The 19,403-nt window shown below is 37.8% G+C and overlaps 1 protein-coding gene across 1 annotated transcript in view; it reads left to right on the top strand.

Annotated features, from left to right (window-relative positions):
- Positions 1-19,403, top strand: part of xylt1 (xylosyltransferase I) — a 109,969-nt gene that overhangs the window by 77,449 nt on the left and 13,117 nt on the right. Inside the window, exons 7-11 of the mRNA XM_065279371.2 lie at positions 170-372; positions 12,761-12,841; positions 13,509-13,725; positions 14,198-14,374; positions 16,673-16,938. Of these exons, the coding sequence (XP_065135443.1) occupies positions 170-372; positions 12,761-12,841; positions 13,509-13,725; positions 14,198-14,374; positions 16,673-16,938 (944 nt within the window). The remainder of the gene's footprint in view (positions 1-169; positions 373-12,760; positions 12,842-13,508; positions 13,726-14,197; positions 14,375-16,672; positions 16,939-19,403) is intronic.

The raw sequence follows: 19,403 nt of genomic DNA, 5'->3' as shown, positions 1-19,403 counted from the left end.
ACCTGATTGAAAAGCCTTCATCTACTGCATTTTATCTGTCTCTCACCAAGGTGCCTTTAGTGGATCAAACTTTGTCTATCTCATAATAACGCTGGTCACGTTTGACCCCTGATCCTGATAAGGTACTCGGCTACCAAATTAACCAGATCCTTTGTTTTTCATCCTGTAGAGATCTAACTACCTGCATAGGCAGATGGTGGCTCTGGCTGACCAGTACCCAAACGTCCGGGTCACTTCATGGCGCATGTCTACGATATGGGGCGGTGCCAGCCTTCTCACCATGTACCTGCAGAGCATGAAAGACCTGTTGGCCATGCGGGATTGGCCCTGGGATTTTTTCATCAACCTCAGTGCTGCCGATTACCCAATCAGGTAAACGATCAGCGTGTTGTTAATGATCCGTTGATGTAGTTTGCATTGCTTGGTTGGATGGTTGGATGGTATTTTCTCTCAGGAACCATTCAGGTCTTTTGGTTGCCCACAATAATTAAGTGAACACCTGACTAGCATTTACCCGACCAGTGGGCTGATGGGAGATTAATTCCAAACAATGTCATGGTTTAGTTTAGTTTGGGTAATTGAGATTAGCATTGGATGGTTGATCTGGATTCAACAAGCCTGATGGGTTATCTGTTTGTTAAGTTTGACCTCATGCACCGCTTCTAAATCCAAACATTCTCAAACGCCATATGGAATAACAAAAATCATGATAATATACACTTGTATCATAATGAAAAAACACCTAAACCTAAATTTAGAATAAATAATTTTTTTATCTCCATAACAAATACAGAGATGACCAGACATGGACATGTATTTTTTTTAAAGATTTATTAATATATTGCTGTCGTCATATTAAAATTATTTTAAAATATAAATTTTCATTTAAATTCTGGTGGCTATAACCTTTTATTATTAATGAACTACATTTAGTTATTTAGTAGACGCTTTTGTTCAAAGCAACTTACAAATGAGGTAAACAATACATAGCCAAGGGTTAGTTAGTAATATTTTTATAACGTACTTATAGACGTCATTTAACAGAATTAATTATCTTACTTTTTTTATTAATCTAAATCTTCTATCAGTTGTGAAAGTATAAAGCAAAAGCAAGTTTGTTGCTTATCCCCAATTTTTCCCCGAATAATTTATATTTTTTTAAACTGCACCAAAATGGAAACGCACAGCTCACGATATTCCAATATTTCAACTCCAGTGCAGTGTCTGAAGATTTGAAATCATCATGATAAATGTCATTAATGCACATAACTCTTCAGTGCATAATGAGTGCAGGATGAAAGATGGAGCAACCCCCCTCTTCCCCCGGCTACAATCAATATTACGGCCATGTCATTTTCTGCAGCCCTCAGAAATCGGGGTGTTAGCGATCGATACGAGCGTGTGATGAATTCTGGCCTGTCCCGCGATGCCGCTCAAGGTTAATCCTGCCTCTATATCATTCCGTCGCACACCACACCTTCAAATCGGAGAGGGAAGTTAGCTGTGTGCTAGGGCTCCTTTAAAGCAGAACATCAAAGAAAAATAAAATGATTATTTTCATCTTTAGCGTTCAGTTGGGTTCAGGTGTAAGCTATAAGGAACCTGTGTGTGTGCGTGTTTTCAGGAGGGTGCAGTGATGTGGTTGCTATCATTTATATTATACTGTACAGAAACACCATTTCTCTAAAACACGAACAAATGGGTCCATTACGGAGTCCGATGTGACTCTTCTGGTTGGTGTGATGAAGTTTTCTGTATCTCAGTCCAGTATCTGTTGGGTCGGTAGGAAGGAAGCGGATTGTGATTTTACAGAATTATAAACTGTGAGGAATATTGTTTGAGAAAGTAGGTAAGAAAGTAAACTTAATTGTTGTCTTTGTTTTTCTTAAAGTAGGTGATTCTTAAGAGAGAATAGATTTATGCAGTGTTCTCTCTATTTGTCTCATTCACACCTCTTTTCTTTAACAGTATGAGGACTATTGCAAACAGAAAAGTTTATTTATCATATTAAAGTAATGAAGCTACTTGTGTGGTTTTCACCCACAGTATTGACTTCTAAATGGTATTATGTTTATACTCATAAAAAATGTGAAAGGAGTGATGAAGTTGACCCTTAAGCCCTGGGTATAGTCAGTTTTTTTATGCATATGCAAGCGTTTGACTCATACCCCTCATGGCCTACATACTCCTGGATGCAGGTTTTCCAAAATTCTACAACATATATTTATAAATAATATTTATTTTTATTTATTTAAATAAATAAAAATAAATATTATTTATAAATATATGTTGTAGAAAATATATATATATATATATATATATATATATATATATATATATATATATTTCTTTTGTATAATTTTTTATTATTATATTTTTCTATTTTTCTATTTTTTATTATTATTATTTTATTATAATATTATTATTATTATTATTATTACATTTTCGGTCAGCGTGTCATGCAGTTTAGTCTCACAAGTATATTTGTTATGCACCCAAGCTCAAATTGGAGCCGATAATTACGCTCCCGCAGATGGTTGTGATCCCACGCTGCCCATTTTTTATGAAGGTATATTTGGTGCAAAACAACTGCACACCTGTGACAGTGGAATTTGTATTTGTAGAGATTATCCACACATGTGTATCAGTAAATTTGAAGTCACAGATGAAGAGTTGCAAACTTGTAGATTTTTTTTCTTTCCCTCAAATACAACACAACAGTTACACATTCACAAATCCTTCAGTGCAGCTGCACAAATCCCATTTTACAAATCACAGATTAAGAAACTCACAAGCTCACGTTTTTTGCTACAATTGCTGCAGTAAATATGGTGCAAAACCTACTTGAACACCTGCATCAAAGTATGTGAAGTCACACACAAATTTTGTACATTCGCAAAATCAGTTTGTGCATCTGTGCGATGAGAGTTGCATGTGTGTAAAAAAATTTTTTCACAAATATTTTTTTATTTTTGAAATATTTTCTAGCACAAACACAAGTACATAAATACAACTGCTTGAATCTGCTGCTACGAGTTTCAAACACTCTTTTTTGTGTGCTCTCTGTTTTGCACCAAATATCTCGAGATAAGTGGTGCGAAAGTGATTTGTATACCTGTAGGCTATGTTCAGCACTTCCCACCAGGTGGCGCCCGACACTCACTGAAGCAGAGTTTATTAATTACCAGCAATGTTTCAGCAAGGTAAATCGCCTTTATCAAGGTATTATTTTTTTATTTTTAAGTGGAGAACAATATAAATGGGAGTGCTAATTATACACAGATGAAGGTAATTACATACAATATTCCAATGATTCATTAGTAAACAAAATATAAGTTCCATAAATCTCAAACCATCAATATAAGTAGATTAAAAAATACAAGCAGCAAATACACACATAGGCCTACATATACCTAATAGGCTTTAATATACCTAAAAGACCTCCTGTCTAAGTAAAAATTGGTCCAACTCACCTCACCTTCTAGATGAAAATACCCTCTCAATTCCTATATACAATAATGAAGTTATAGGATGATTAACAAAATGCAGTGCTAATGGAAGGTTCATATTTCTGCATATTATTGCACTCTGATGTTTCACGATGTGTGTTTTATACTCTCTATTTGTTTTCCTACATATGATTTTCAACAATGACAGTGTTAAAGTGGTTTCTGTTGGTATAGATGGAGAAGAGAGGTCCGATCTAACTAATTTATCTCCTAGATTACATTCACCTATAATCAGTTAGCCTATGTTTACTTTACTGACACAACAATGTGCCCAGGATGGTAAAAGAATTATTTCAATGTATTACTAATAAACAACACAAGTCTTGTGCATACTGACATGGTTTGACATCTATAGTTATTTGATTGTTTTTTTTCTGATGTGTTAGAAGTCATATATGTAGAGCAGAGAAATAAGACATTTTTTTCTGGGGTGCTTGCCCTAGAAAAATACATACGGACCTTGGTATTTATAAAATCCTCTGTACGGCCCTGCTCATGACAATAAGAATCCACTCTCAATAGTGTATGACGAGCTGTAGGTTTTTTAATCGGATCCCTATGTAAAAAATTACAAGCTACCCACAAGTCTAAAAAGCTGATTTGATTTGGGTTAGCATCCAGGGTAAATGTTAAGAAATCAGAACAACTGTTTAGATAATAATAAAAACAATTTAGTTGTTCAGTTACCCGATTAAAAAAAACAGAAATAATCATCAAAATTAGTATATTAGAAGAAAAAGCATGTATCTTAGTTAAATGTAGGCCTATGTGTGTATTTAGGGCCCGAGCACACCGGGGTGTGAGGACCCTATTGTTCTTCAAGGAGTTATTATTATTATTATTTTTCTCCGACTTCAGCGGGACTTTAGAGGGCCTAAACATACTCAAAAACTCATGAAATTTTGCACAGATGTCAAGAGTGATAAAAATGTACATGTGGTGTGGGCTTTGGAATTAGGCGTGGGAAAATGGCTCTATAGCGCCACCTACAAATTTTCAACAAAGCAGCCCTCGGACTGTGTTTAACGTACAATTACGAAATTCGGTACGCTTCTGTAGCATGACAAAACCTACAAAAAAGTCTCTCGGAGCGAAGCCGTAAACCAAACAGGAAGTCAGCTATTCTGAGTTATTTTTGTGATTTGGGCGCAGTTTTTGTCATTTCCAGGCGTCATACTTTAACTAACTCCTCCTACAGTTTTTGTCGGATCATCTTCATATTTGGCGAGTGTCATCTTAAGGCCTTTGTGATGCTAAATTGCGAAGGATTTGACTCTACGTTAAAATTTGTGTCGGTTCTGGCCCGACAAAGTTTGATGTTTTCCAATGAAACAGGAAGTTGCTGGAACTCATGCATACAATGTCCGATCTGTTCTAAATTTCACATGATTGCTAAGAGTCCTGACCTGAACACATCTACATGTCAATAGTCACTTATGGTTATAGCGCCACCAGCTGGCAACAGGAAGTGACATGTTTACAATGATTATGCAATGTCTGATCTGTCCCAAACTTCACATGATTAATAAGAGTCCTGGACTGAACACATCTACATGTCAATAGTCACTTATGGTTATAGCGCCACCAACTTGCAACAGGAAGTGACATGTTTACAATGATTATGCAATGTCTGATCTGTCCCAAACTTCACATGATTAATAAGAGTCCTGGACTGAACACATTTACATGTCAATAGTCACTTATGGTTATAGCGCCACCAACTGGCAACAGGAAGTGACATGTTTTAGCGCCACTTTCAAATATTGAATGAAGCAGCCCTTGGACTGTGTTTAACTTACATGATTGCTAAGAGTCCTGACCTGAACACATCTACATGTCAATAGTCACTTATGGTTATAGCGCCACCAGCTGGCAACAGGAAGTGACATGTTTACAATGATTATGCAATGTCTGATCTGTCCCAAACTTCACATGATTAATAAGAGTCCTGGGGCCTCATTTATCAACAGTGCGTAGAAAATGTTCTATATTTGTACCTACGAATGAAATTTAGAATGTTTCTAAGTACAAAAAAATCGGGATTTATCAAACGTGCGCACCGGGTTCGTACGCACATCAGTAAGTAATCCTTGATGATAAATCCCACTTGTTCTTAAGCACCATGCTCGTGCACGTTCATGGTCATTTGCATTCCGAAACGCCTCCAATTAACCATATATGGTGACAACACCTCCCGTTATAAGTCACGTGGTTGTGCTTTTTCCCTCATCGCAATAATGACAAAGAGAGCGAAAAAGAGGAACATTACAGACACAGAAATTGAGTTACTGGTGGATGAGGTTTAAAACACATCTGTTTGGTTCACTTAGTACGGGAGGAATGACTAACAAAAGAAAACAAATCTGCATGGGAACATACCAGTGAGTTTAATTCCGTTGGGTATGAGAACACTTCTAGAAATAAAAAAGTGGTTTGACATTAAATTATCAGCCAAAAAAAAAAAAAAAAACGCGTCACAGCACACCGACGTGAAATCTGTAGGAGGACAGACAATGACAGAACTTTCCTTGGACAGCCGCATAACCAGCATCATCGGCGCGATCTCTGAAAACGCGCTCCCGGCGGAATGGATGATTTGCCAAGTCTTCCAATAATGCAAGATAAGCCACTGTGTCAAGCATTTGACGGAGCTTTCTTATATAGGGTTAGACACTTATTTCATTAATTAACTTCAATACTGATTTGCAGTTACTTTATTAACAGTAATAATTTTTAACACCTGGGGGTGGATAATAAATAGCAAAGTGTTCTTTTAACACTGGGGATGGACGGTCCTGTGTAGTATCGCTATTATACCACTAGATGCTCTGCGTACGCATACTCCGAGGTGTGCGTATATTTACACACATTTCTACGTATAAGTACAATTTGATAAATTCCACACTTTGCGTAAAACTGTTCCTACGCACACTTTACGCACACTTCTGTTCGTACGCACGCTTGATAAATGAGGCCCCAGGACTGAACACATCTACATGTCAATAGTCACTTATGGTTATAGCGCCACCAGCTGGCAACAGGAAGTGACATGTTTACAATGATTATGCAATGTCTGATCTTTCCCTAACTTCACATGATTAATATAGTCCTGGACTGAACACATCTACATGTCAATAGTCACCAGTGTTGGGCAAGTTACTGAAAATTAGTAATTAGTTACAGTTACTAGTTACTTCTTTTAAAAGTAACTGAATTACTGTACCAGTTACTGTATATCAAAAGTAATTAGTTACTTAGAAAAGTAACTTTTAAGTTACTTTTATGTCTGCTTTTTAAATGTAAATATGAACAGTACTGAACAGTCAAACAATAAAATGATATGGATGGGCTATTTTACACGTAAGACTCTAATATATCACATACTGTAGGAGCCTATTTTGCTTTAGATTCAACCTTTGAATATTTTTGTTAGAAATTATCTTAATATGTAAACTTAGTTTATTTATGTATATCATTTAGACCATTTAGACAAATATTCTGCATGTTAAAATATATAATGTATTAACATTGTGTAGTGTCTCTATAAAAACTTGGAGACAATTGTGTCAACATGTCATATTTTCTAAAATAAATTATAATTTTTCTGATTTCATATTTATTTTAATAAGTTAGAAACGTCTCCGCTGTGTCCTGCTGACAGGCGCGATGAGCGTGCAGCAGATGAGGCAAATTATGGGTCCTCCGAAGGTTAGACTGTCTCATTTCAGTTCTCTTCGCAAACTTCTGAGCGCCTTGAAAGGCCGAGTGTTCACCTTTTATTGCATGCTTAGTAGGGTGCAGCCCTTGCATTGGAACACAGGGACTGCGCTCTTTGGTCATATATTGTTTGTTTTCTGTTGGATTTAAATGATACACAGGATTAAAGGAAGATATTTAATCAGAAAACGGAGTAGGCTACGTGGATTGTTTTGTCGGACGGACACAGAGCGAGTGGATTGTTTGTTCGGATACGGAGAGACTGAAACTAAAACTAAAAGCGAGCTCACACATACTATGGAGTTTTAACACAGGTGTACAGAGCAGTGTGAATATTTTAGTGGAAACAACAATCGCGGATCGTTCTCTTCCATGAAGCCGATGTAAACATCTAAGAATATATGAACATTTCTTAGATTTATTACCTTTGTGGACTACAAATGCAAGTTGATGTCATACTGCGATTGCTTGGTGAAGATAATTTACAAACATGAGACCGGATGGATTATGACTTGCGCACAATTTTTAAACAAAGGTATGTTGTCCCGTTTAGATTTTTTATGTTCATTCTATATGCACTGTCAGCTATGATGAAGTGTAATTAATCATTGCGCCGCCAACTACGGTCCTGCGACGTCAGATATGTCTTGTCTATTTTTTACAAAATAGAGTAACGCGAGTAACGAACTTATTTAAATTTCAGTAATTGTAATTGCGTTACTTGATTTAAAAAAAATACTTCGTTACATGCTTGTTACTGCTAAAAGTAGTGGAGTTACAGTAACAGTTAGTTGCAACGCGTTACTCCCATCACTGATAGTCACTTATGATGCCAATAGTCAGTTATGGTCATAGCGCCACCAGCTGGTAACAGGAAGTAACATGTTTACAATAATAATGCAATGTCGGATTTGTCCCAAACATCACATGATTGATAAGAGTCCTGGACTGAACACATCTACGTGCCAATATTTACATGTAGTCACTCATACTCACACACACTCGCTCACTCTCTCTCTCTCTCTCTCTCTCTCTCTCTCTCTCTCTCTCTCTCTCTCTCTCTCTCTCTCTCTCTCTCTCTCTCATGCTATCTTACACGATGCTACCTCTCTGTCATTTGTAATTAGCAACCGGAAATGTGGCACATTATACTACACTTTTAAATGGTTCACCTATGTTTACATGCTTTAATGCCTATTTACTACTGTTCCCTTTAATTCTTATGCCACGGCGTGGCGGTGTCATGTGTGCGAGGGCCCTTCCATCACTGCTTGCAGTTTTAATTGCTGCTTGTATTTTTTAATCTACTTATATTGATGGTTTGAGATTTATGGAACTTATATTTTGTTTACTAATGAATAATTGGAATATTGTATGTATTTACCTTCATCTGTGTATAATTAGCACTCCCATTTATATTGTTCTCCACTTGCTGAAAATAATACCTTGATAAAGGCGATTTACCTTGCTGAAACATTGCTGGTAATTAATAAACTCTGCTTCAGTGAGTGTCAGGCGCCACCTGGTGGGCAGTGCTGAGCACAGCCTACAGGTATACAAATTACTTTCGCACCATTTATCTCGAGATATTTGGTGCAAAACGGAGAGCCCACAAAAAAGAGTGTTTGAAACTCGTAGCAGCAGATTCAAGCAGTTGTATTTATGTACTTGTGTTTGTGCTAGAAAATATTTCAAAAATAAAAAAATATTTGTGAAAAAAATTTTTTACACACATGCAACTCTCATCGCACAGATGCACAAACTGATTTTGCGAATGTACAAAATTTGTGTGTGACTTCACATACTTTGATGCAGGTGTTCAAGTAGGTTTTGCACCATATTTACTGCAGCAATTGTAGCAAAAAACGTGAGCTTGTGAGTTTCTTAATCTGTGATTTGTAAAATGGGATTTGTGCAGCTGCACTGAAGGATTTGTGAATGTGTAACTGTTGTGTTGTATTTGAGGGAAAGAAAAAAAATCTACAAGTTTGCAGCTCTTCATCTGTGACTTCAAATTTACTGATACACATGTGTGGATAATCTCTACAAATACAAATTCCACTGTCACAGGTGTGCAGTTGTTTTGCACCAAATATACCTTCATATTTTTTGATTCTCTTTCCATTTTTTGGGCTGTAATTTGTCATACAGTATACAGTGGAAAGGTAAAAGTAACCACACTGATTTTAAATCTGACAAAGATGACCGGCGGGCCGGATAAAGATGATTGGAGGGCCACATTTGGCCTGCCAGTTGACTAGCCCTGCTGTATGTGAATGATCTATGATTGGACAGTGCTGATCATAGTGTGATATTTTAAGAGAGTTTGGGGACCTTTAGACCTCATCTCAGTTTGGTCAGAGAGAGATGACAGATTATCATCCTGTCAACGTTTCACCAATGACGTCTGTCTGAGAAAAAAGTTTGAGACTGGAAGTTTGAGCAGGACACAGATACATGGCCACATGCATGATTAACTTCAGCAACAGTCTGCACGCTGGAGGTTTTTCACCGTACCACTGTACACCGCACGGCTGCCTCCATTTTCAAGCTAATTGCGTGTGTTAACATATGTTGGAGTCACAATTTTTGGCCTTTTTAAAGACCAACACACAGCTCATTCGCCGAAAGATTTGTCCATATGCCGTGACCGTGTGTTGCAGAGAAATCTGTGCTACCTGTGGCTGGTAGATGGCTGTAGATATAGCGCTTATTTTCCCCTCTAATTCCCTCCTGATGTCCATCCTTCTGCATGGATGACTGTGAAAAGGCCTGACAAAAAGCTGGGTCCTCTATAGGGGAGCTTGGACGCCAAGGGCGGGGGGCTCTCTTACACAGGGGCTTTGTCGGGAGCGGTGGGCTCCTTTCATTCATTTATCCACACCATCTTGCTCTTTTTCTCTGGTTCTGTTTTCAAGTCAGTGCAGCCGTTTTATGGCCTTTTTATGAAGAGAGAAAAGGCGAAAAATAATGAGCGTTTACTCTGTTGTTTTCCTCTTCCCAAGTTGTCGGAAGTGCTTTGTGGTGCCCTCTTCTGGAAGGGAGCATCTGTGCTTGTCTGCGATCTCAGTCATGATGTTTTCGACAGTTTAAAATTAAGCAGTTTTTTATGGTTTGCAGCATGAAAGTTAAATACTGAAATTTGTATGCAATAACAAACATTTCAAAGTGCTTTATCACATGGCCTCAGTACAGTCAATGTTCGAATGTGTTATCTTAATAATTATTGTGCCTGTTTTTCACATTTCTATGAAAATATTCTAACATTTTAGTAGCAGCCTTATCAAAAATAAGCTGATGTTACTACTGGTTCATTTGTCACTGTTGACATTGAGCATCAGTGTGGCAGCTTTGCATCGTGTTATACAGTATGACATGCAATGCATCATGTGTACGTATTGTCAAATGTAGGAGGTCATTTGGGGTATCCCATGCCCTACAGAAAATGTGCATATTGTGCAAAGTATGTATACTGAAAAATGGTAGCACGCTATTTCGAATATCCTCTCTCTCCTTCTGTTTTTCTCTGTCACTCTGACTGATGCTCATTATTATTGCACAATTCCTACAGCTCTGCACCAGTCAAATTTCAAATCTCGCTGGTGTCTCAGTTACAGAATACGTCGCTGCTAATAGCCTGAGGTCTGAGTTTACCCAGCACAGGGAGTGACTGGCAGCTGTACATGGTGCTGGAGCAGGGTTTCATTTTAAATGCCACGCAGTCTTTCCCATTCTGATCTTTGGCAGAAATGTAAGCTACAGAACGTCACTGCAGGTTTAAGTACATATTTGTGGGTGTTAATTATACAGATATGGCAAGTTAAACAGTAAAGAGAGTCAAACTGTGGGTAATGTATTGTTTTGTGGATAGTCGCAAATAAAGCTTTAGAGAAAAAACATGTGTGGGTATGTGATTGACTTGTGCAGCTGAAGGTATGGAAACAACATGATGAAAGTGATGATGGGATGACAAAAATCACATGCAAACATCAACAAATTCAGTTTGTCTGGGACATATCAAGATTTAATTTTTTGAGATACAATAAGTCTTTTGATGAAGTGACAATAAGCCATTTTCTGAAGTGACTTAAAAGGGGGGTCTAGTGGTATTACATGCATTCTGACTTATTAACACAGTTAAAGAGTTGGATTCCTTATGCTAAATATAACGGAGTATGTCTGTTCCGAATTTTTTTTTTTTACTACTAAATCTGTTGTGTAAGCAGTGCAGGAAGTACAGTGGAAGTCCTTATATGGGCACTTCACCCGGATTAGCACACCAACCAAGAGACATGAATAAACATAATCAAAGAAGTGTGTTGTTGTTTATGTGAGATAAATTTAAGCTTATTCAGCTTCCCAAAGAACCCAGCATTATTGAAACAATGGATGTAGTCTGTTTATCCGGCTTAGAAGCGAAGCTGTGCAAGTGTGTTTGTTTAATACTGGATTTCGTTGAAACCGGGTCATGAGTCGCAGGCGGTAAGAAAAACTGCATCAAATGTCTGTGTTTTGTTGGCAATCATGCATAAGTGTATATAAGGTAAACACAAACATGTAGTTAACCAGAGATAGTGGAATAATGTTTTGTGTGTGTTGCTTGCTCCGGACTCACTCCGACAGCGGTATGCCTCCAGGAGCTCTGCTTTTTCGGAAAGTAGCGGTACAGATGTTCTGTCTTTTGTAATTTGATAAAAATAAAGACTTATCGTAGATATGAAGGATGCAGTTCTACTCTATAGGTACTCAAGATTAACATGACATTAACAGAAAAAGCATGTGTTAGTGTTATGTGACCTTTAAGTGGGTTTTTTTTTGTCCAATCATTGTCCAACTCGACAATTAAAAAAGTCAAAAATCAAAATCTAGTTTTGAAAAATCAAGGCATGTTTTTCTTTTTTATATAATTTATATTTTTATGCACCAATATAACAATACATAGTTCCCACATTTTATATATATAAAACCTATACAATTCCTTAAAATAAAAACAAAAAAATGATGGTCAATATGCTAAAATTCATGGTTACTACACTTATTATAACAAAACCATTGTTGATTTTCCTAAGGGCTATTCTGCTCCACTCATGTTTTCTGTTCAGTTGCCTCCGCCTATATCAAGACATAGTGCAGACGCCTATAATGCCACTCCAGAATTAGCACTGCTCAAGTCATGTGAATAATAATAATAATTAATAGTATCAAATTATGTGTCACCTTGAGTGTTGTGTTGTAGTCCAGGGCCATCGTGGGCGTGGGGTGAGGGTGATCGGAAATGTTCTTCAGGGTGAAGTTCTCCAAAGAAACCTGCGTTAGGAAAAATGTGTGAGGGCAGGGAAAATAACTACAGATGTTTAGGCAATGCATTGAGACAGGTGGCGACAGGTGGCATCAGGGTGTGAATCTGACTCTGTGTGAGCTTGGACTCTCCCAGAATCCCCTGTGCTCTGCACTCAGTCATTAGCCTGGTTATCAAACTCTCTGTTCATCTTTTTACTCGTTTTAATACGAACGCTCTTTTAATCTCTCCACAGGACCAATGATCAACTGGTGGCCTTCCTGTCCAAATACAGAGATATGAATTTCATCAAGTCTCACGGGAGAGATAACGCTCGGTGAGTCTCGAAGTGTATTCTTGCTAATAGAGTATGACAACTGAAAACACGTGCAAATAGAAGAGTACCATATTTTCCGGACTATATAGTATGTTTTTTTCAAAATTTGGCTGATGCTGCGTCATAGAGTCAGGTGTGCCTTTTAATTAATTTTGACATTTATGAGGCAACATTACCGTCTACAGCCGCGAGAGTCCGCCATACAGTATGCTGCATCTGTATTTATGTAATTCAATGAATTCTGTGATGTGGAGTGACGAGCCTGCAAACTTCATGCTCGTTGACTTGTTCGGTTAATTTAGCCTGTTCAACCTTCCAGGAAAGTTCTGTATGCTATTGTTTATCGTGTAAATAACTGATAATATTACTTTAACGTATAGACACCTATTCAGCCTGCCGTTCTGTGTGCTATTGTTTAGTTGAATAACTTGCCTTTTTTAGATTCAATGTCTGTTCTTCGGCTTGGATTTTGTAAAATAATTTTCTAAATAAATGCGACGTATAGTCCACTGCGACTTATATATGTTATTTCGTCTTAATGACGCATTTTTGAATGATGCGACTTATACTTCGGAGTGACTTATAGTCTGGAAAATACGGTACTTGAATGATATCATAACTGATAACAAAAAACTTAATAATTTGCCTTGTTAAATGTTGCCAACAGATTCATCAGGAAACAGGGTTTGGATCGGCTTTTCTTTGAGTGTGACACCCATATGTGGCGGCTTGGAGACAGGAAAATTCCAGAAGGCATTTCTGTGGATGGAGGCTCTGACTGGTTTCTCCTCAATCGGATGTTTGTGGAGTACGTCATCAACTCTCAAGATGATCTGGTGACGAACATGAAGCGTTTCTACGCGTACACACTCTTACCTGCGGAGGTGAGACCACAAAAATCATTTGAGTTTTATTTCTGAGTTTTAATACTTTTTTATTTATTTCTCACAAACAATTTACAAATTGTGTAAATGCATGATTTTATTTGCTCATTCACATAATGTATTTGCTCATTTAAAATAACCATGTCAGAACGTTAACGTATTTATTTTAACAAATTGGATGTTTTCGTGTTTTGCTGTGGTGTGGCGAAATTAGATTCTTCCTCCTGTCTGAATCTAGTTATTCACAGCTGAGATATTGGATATTGTGTCCTGAGAAGGCAATTGGCCCTTTTTCGTACTGATGTAGACATTTAACACAGTAGACCTCCTGACAGGGCCGTTCTGTTAGACATCCATCTTCATTTTATCAGATGTCATTACTCTGTTTCAACCTCTTAGTCATCTATTTCACTTCACCCCTTCCTCTCCCTCCCTATTTATCATCTTCCTCTCTCATTCTCTATCTTTCCAGTCATTTTTCCACACGGTTCTGGAAAACAGTCCGCATTGCGAGAGCATGGTGGACAACAACCTCCGCATCACCAACTGGAATCGTAAGCTGGGCTGCAAATGTCAATACAAGCACATCGTGGACTGGTGCGGCTGCTCTCCTAACGACTTCAAGCCATCCGATCTTTCTCGTTTCCAGGTGAGGATATTTAAGAAACTCCGCCCACTTTCCCTGAATACCCAGAGCCCTGACTGTATCTGTGCAGCCAATGGTAACTGGACCAGACCCAATCATTAGTTAAGCTACTCTAAATCTTTTTCACAGACAGTGCCGACCTCATGCCTGACTGAGATCCTTGTCATTTCCTGTTTAGTCTGTTTAAGCACAACATGCTTTAATTTACTTAAAACAAACAACTAATAGTGTAAGACAAGGTCTCCAGTCTGTAGCGATTTCAATCGTGATGAGATTTAACTAAAGGAAAGCTTTGCTAGCCCGTGCCTACGCAAGGGATCTGTGATTAACTCTGCCCGGCAGAAAAGGACGGCGAGGGATCAATTGCAAGGCGGTTTCTCATCAAAAGGTTTCTAGCACTGCGTCTAGTACAGTGGAATGTGGCCATGAAGCTTGACCACAGCAGCCAATTTCATTTCGTTCCTCCACCTCTGGTCTGGAAGTCTCTCATTAGCCTCCAGTATATAGTCAATCTTAGCGTGGTCATGCCCGACCCCAGTGACTCACGCTCTACTGTAAACGGAGCTACAGGCTTGGATGAAATGAGTTTTAAACGTGTCATTCCCAACCCAATGATTTTCCTTCCTTTCACATAGCTGGCACGCATTTTTTTTCCATACTGCTGCAATAGTAGTGCAAGTTTTCGCCTTTTTCAGTTTTCTCCCTTGTGTTGCTCGCGGTATGGTTTCATAATGATGCAGCGGTCTGTTCGCTCAGCTGTTTTCTCATATACTCCCCACACTGTGTGCCAAACCATGACATCATCGCCACATCAGGCAACTCATGCGACTCGCTTGCCGTTTAAAAAACGCATGGCTGATGAGACCATGATCGATCCTGAAAGTTGTTCATGTGCCACATACGTGTTTCGCTCCAGCCCCTCGCTTTTTTCTTTGAAAGGATTTTACATTTTAAAGGATTTCCTGTTCTAAATGGGCACCTTGAAATTATTGCCACGTTTAGAGCATCACTAAATGTTTACAGCCATGACTCTATATAATGGAGTTCTTTCACAGAGACTGCAGTTAACTATTTCAGACCTGCACAGGGGGAAGGGCCGCGGGCGTTTAGCGGGTCATTATCACCGAAGGCACACCAATAGACATATTGAGTAATTATCCCGTGACAATGCTTCTTTCTCACGGACAGCTCTGAAGAAACGGCACAATGGGAGAGAAAGGGAGGCTTGAAATGTTTCGTGACAGTTTAGGTTTTATTCAAGCTTTTCTCACCCCTCACCCTCTAGAGCCTCAGCCGTCCTGAAAGGGCTTTTCCAAATCTTTTTAGCGAGAAAAAAATGTTCCCCTGTCTTTCTCACACCTTTAGCCTATTGTCCAAAAATGCAGTTCCAAAAACAAACGTTCTGTCGTTATTTATTCTCTCTTATGTTGTTTCTGTAGAAAGTTACAGGTCTCCCTTTACGTACAATTACAACAAATTGAGACTGAGGCTTTCAGGTTAAAAAAGATACAAAAGCATCTTAAAGATAGTCCATCATGCACTATATCCTCCCAGACTCGATGATACGGTCGCAGCAGTTCACTGAAGCTGAAGACTATCAGTGAATAATGACTTAAATTTAAGTCTGCTCCTCTTGCAGAGCTTATCGTGTGACTGAAATATAGTGCAGGAGTGATTTGGACATCTTTTATTATGCTTTAATGGTGTTCTGTGTTATTTTTGAAGCCTGAGAGCGTCTGTCCCACATGAAAAGGAATGGCCAAATCTTGAAAATTTCTCCTTTTTTTTTATGGAAGAAAAGTCGTGCAGGTTTAAAACAACAAGAATGTGACTAAATATATATTTTTGGAAAGCCATTTTCCATCTTTTAAGACGGTCTACCAAAAGATGTCTTTTTGGCGTCGGCTATCATCTCAATACTATTTCAAGCATGAAGATTTTTTTCACGTCTTCCCCGTTGCTATCCTTTATTTTAACATGTTTTGTGTTCATCATGTTGGTCTGCGGGGAGGCAAGTGATGCCTGTAGTGAATTAAAACCACACATTTTGGCATAGATAGAGCCACTTTGATATTTATTTTTACTGTCAATTATCTCTTGAGAATTTCCCTCTTCACTTTTTTTCCCCGTTTCCAGCACATCAGACTCGACGGTGTGCCACGCTTTTCAATTTCCCCTCTCCTCTTCTGTCACTTTCTCTTCCTGTTTCTCACAGTCTCAGCAGGCTGTCTGTCTATCAGTGTCTCTTTGTCTGCACATTCACACTCTTTATTTCTTTCTCTCTCTCTTTGTCTTCATCAGCAAACCACCAGGCCCACATTCTTTGCGCGGAAGTTTGAAGCCAGCGTGAATCAAGAGATCGTGAACCTGCTGGATGTCTTCCTGTACGGGAGTTTGCCCCAGGGCACACCGGGTCTCAAAGCCTACTGGGAAAATGTTTTTGATGAAGAGGATGGTATTCACAGCCTATCTGATGCGCAGCTCACCCACTACCACGCATTCGCCCGATTGGGCCTGGCTCGAAATGACAACTCATTACAGGGAGACCCCAGTGACAACAGTTGCAGGTCAGTACTGTAGGACCTTTAGGCTTTCAGTTTTTAACCCTTTAACTGGCGCAGCCCTTTTTGAGTGGGGGGTGGTAAAAAGGTGATGTACACCTTCAAATTAATATAACTCTGGCATTTTTTGGTCTTGTTTTAAAGAAGACACTTTAACATTTTTTACTGAAGTTTCTTGAGGTTAAGCAATATTTTTCTTTTTTTATTGCAGTTTACTTTTTTGTATTAAATAAATAATATTGTTATTTAATATTATTAAATAGTTTTTTAATACATACAATAATCAAAATAGTTAGATTTTGAAATATGAAAATTACATTCTTAGACCTTTCCAACAATAGTTGGTCGTGATAGATTATCATTTACATTAAAAATATTGAAGTAAACTTAGGTGTCCCGGACACGAGACAGCACCAGTTAATGGGTTAAAGAAGTAAAATCCCATTATTACACACAGCTCGTTTGAATGCTTGATTCTGATTGGCCAGTCGCAACATTTGCGCGATTCCCAGATAACAACAACCACTCAAACTAATAACATATGGGAACCCAGATGCTGCAAATTATTTTGACAAGTGCAGTTTAATATTACACAAAAATTAAATAGAAATATGTTTTTAAATAATGTATTTGATATTATATTTACAGATGATTCAAACAAATAAGGTGATTCTCACGAAATCCAGACTATTTTTAAAAAGCCCTTAAAGCCATTTTTTTTTTTTTGCACATATAAGATTAAGGTCTGAACTTACTATAACCATTATTTTTAAAGGATTTAAAATATTTCCTATAGAATTATTTACATTTTTAGATTATCATTATCAAAAATTATTAATGATATGACATTAAATATATGCATTTACAAACTCATGTTTCTGCAATGAGAAGTGAAAAGTTGTTTAGGTACTATGACAAACAAAATTTCAACTTTTATCTGGAGAGAAAAAATAAGAACTGCTTACCTGGTAGCCATCTTGAGTGTCACAGTCAATTATGTCCCTTCCAACTATTTTTTTTAATGTTAGTTCCTTGAGGGCTTAAACAATGATTGAAAATTGTTGCAGAGGATGAGAAAATTGGTCCTGGACACATTTATATTCCTTATTATTGTCTCTACATTTACCAATGATCACCAAATACCACATGTTTCTTTACTGTAAATGTTTATAGTATAACATGCACTGAAGCTTTTTATTTTTTAGATTTTTTAATTATAAATTTTCCATGTCAAAGAACTCAAATCCAGTCACGGACACGTTGCGCTAATGAAAATGTTCCCCTTAAATATGGAAAAAATAACAAAATTGGTTTGTATGATGAAATTTGAAATAAGATGTTTGTAACTGTATGCCTCTTATTTTGATAGCATTTACTTTTTTAGCAAAATGTTTCATGACACACCATAAGTCTAATTTCGTGAGAATCACCCAATAGCGTGTTGATGACATTTAAACGTCTTGTCTTATCCTAAAACCGAAAGTTAACGGGTTTTAATCGCAGAAGTCCTGCATTTGTTAAAAATGAGCTAATAAAATATTTCAAATCAATATTTAATGTTCCTTACCTTACTTATGAGATAAATAGCTGTGTAATAAGCGGGATAATGTACAGGCTAATACAATGTGTGATCACACTGTCGGCCTTATGTCTGCCATAACAACCGGCTGCCTATACATTATCCCTTACATAAAATAGCCTGACAAGAACCGTCTCTACTGTGTACCAGCACGACACAACATGTCTTAAAAATCTAAAATGTTATTTTAATATGAGTTTAGACACACCAACGGTGTCTGTCCGCGGCGCTCCGTTGTGACTCTGTGTGCGCATACGGTGTGCGATACCTATCAGTTGATTCTCCCAATGTGTGACCGTGTTAAACGTTCGGTCAAGTAAAAAATAAACAAAACCCGATTTCAATTTATAATGACTGTTATTTGAGGACATACATGCACAGTGACTATTTACATACCTAATTAAAACCACATCTTCAGAAACAAAGGAGATTTGAGATGTTTGAATAGAGTACAGCGGCATGCACCCATTCAGAACTTCTTTCTGCCCACAAGTTAAGTTCTTCTAAAGTATATCTAGGCCTTAAGCTTTAAAGCTTTCCAAACAATTAGAAATGTTTTTGCGAACCATAATCCAAGTTTGTACAACAACTTTGCCAAGCCAACATAATTATGTTTTGTTTGTAACAGTATGCATATTGGCATTTCGGATATTCTGAGAGCTTAAGTAGTTTACACTCATTGGAGATTATCATACAGTATCTGAATAAAGAGCCAATTTCTCACTGCAGATCTAGGGCCCCTCATCTGTCATTACTGAGATAGAGAGGAAAGAGAGAAGATGAGTTTGTCAGTCCGGTTAGTGTTCACGTGTTTATCAGTGCAGTAATGGCCGAAGTCACTGCCGTCTCTGTAGAGCGAGAGCAGACAAGTGAGCCACAGTACAGGGACCCT

This window comes from Paramisgurnus dabryanus, chromosome 3 (assembly GCF_030506205.2).
Source record: "Paramisgurnus dabryanus chromosome 3, PD_genome_1.1, whole genome shotgun sequence".
Lineage (NCBI taxonomy): Eukaryota > Metazoa > Chordata > Actinopteri > Cypriniformes > Cobitidae > Paramisgurnus > Paramisgurnus dabryanus.
The sequence above is the reverse complement of the archived record's forward strand: the minus strand, read 5'-3'. Positions and strand labels throughout refer to the sequence as shown.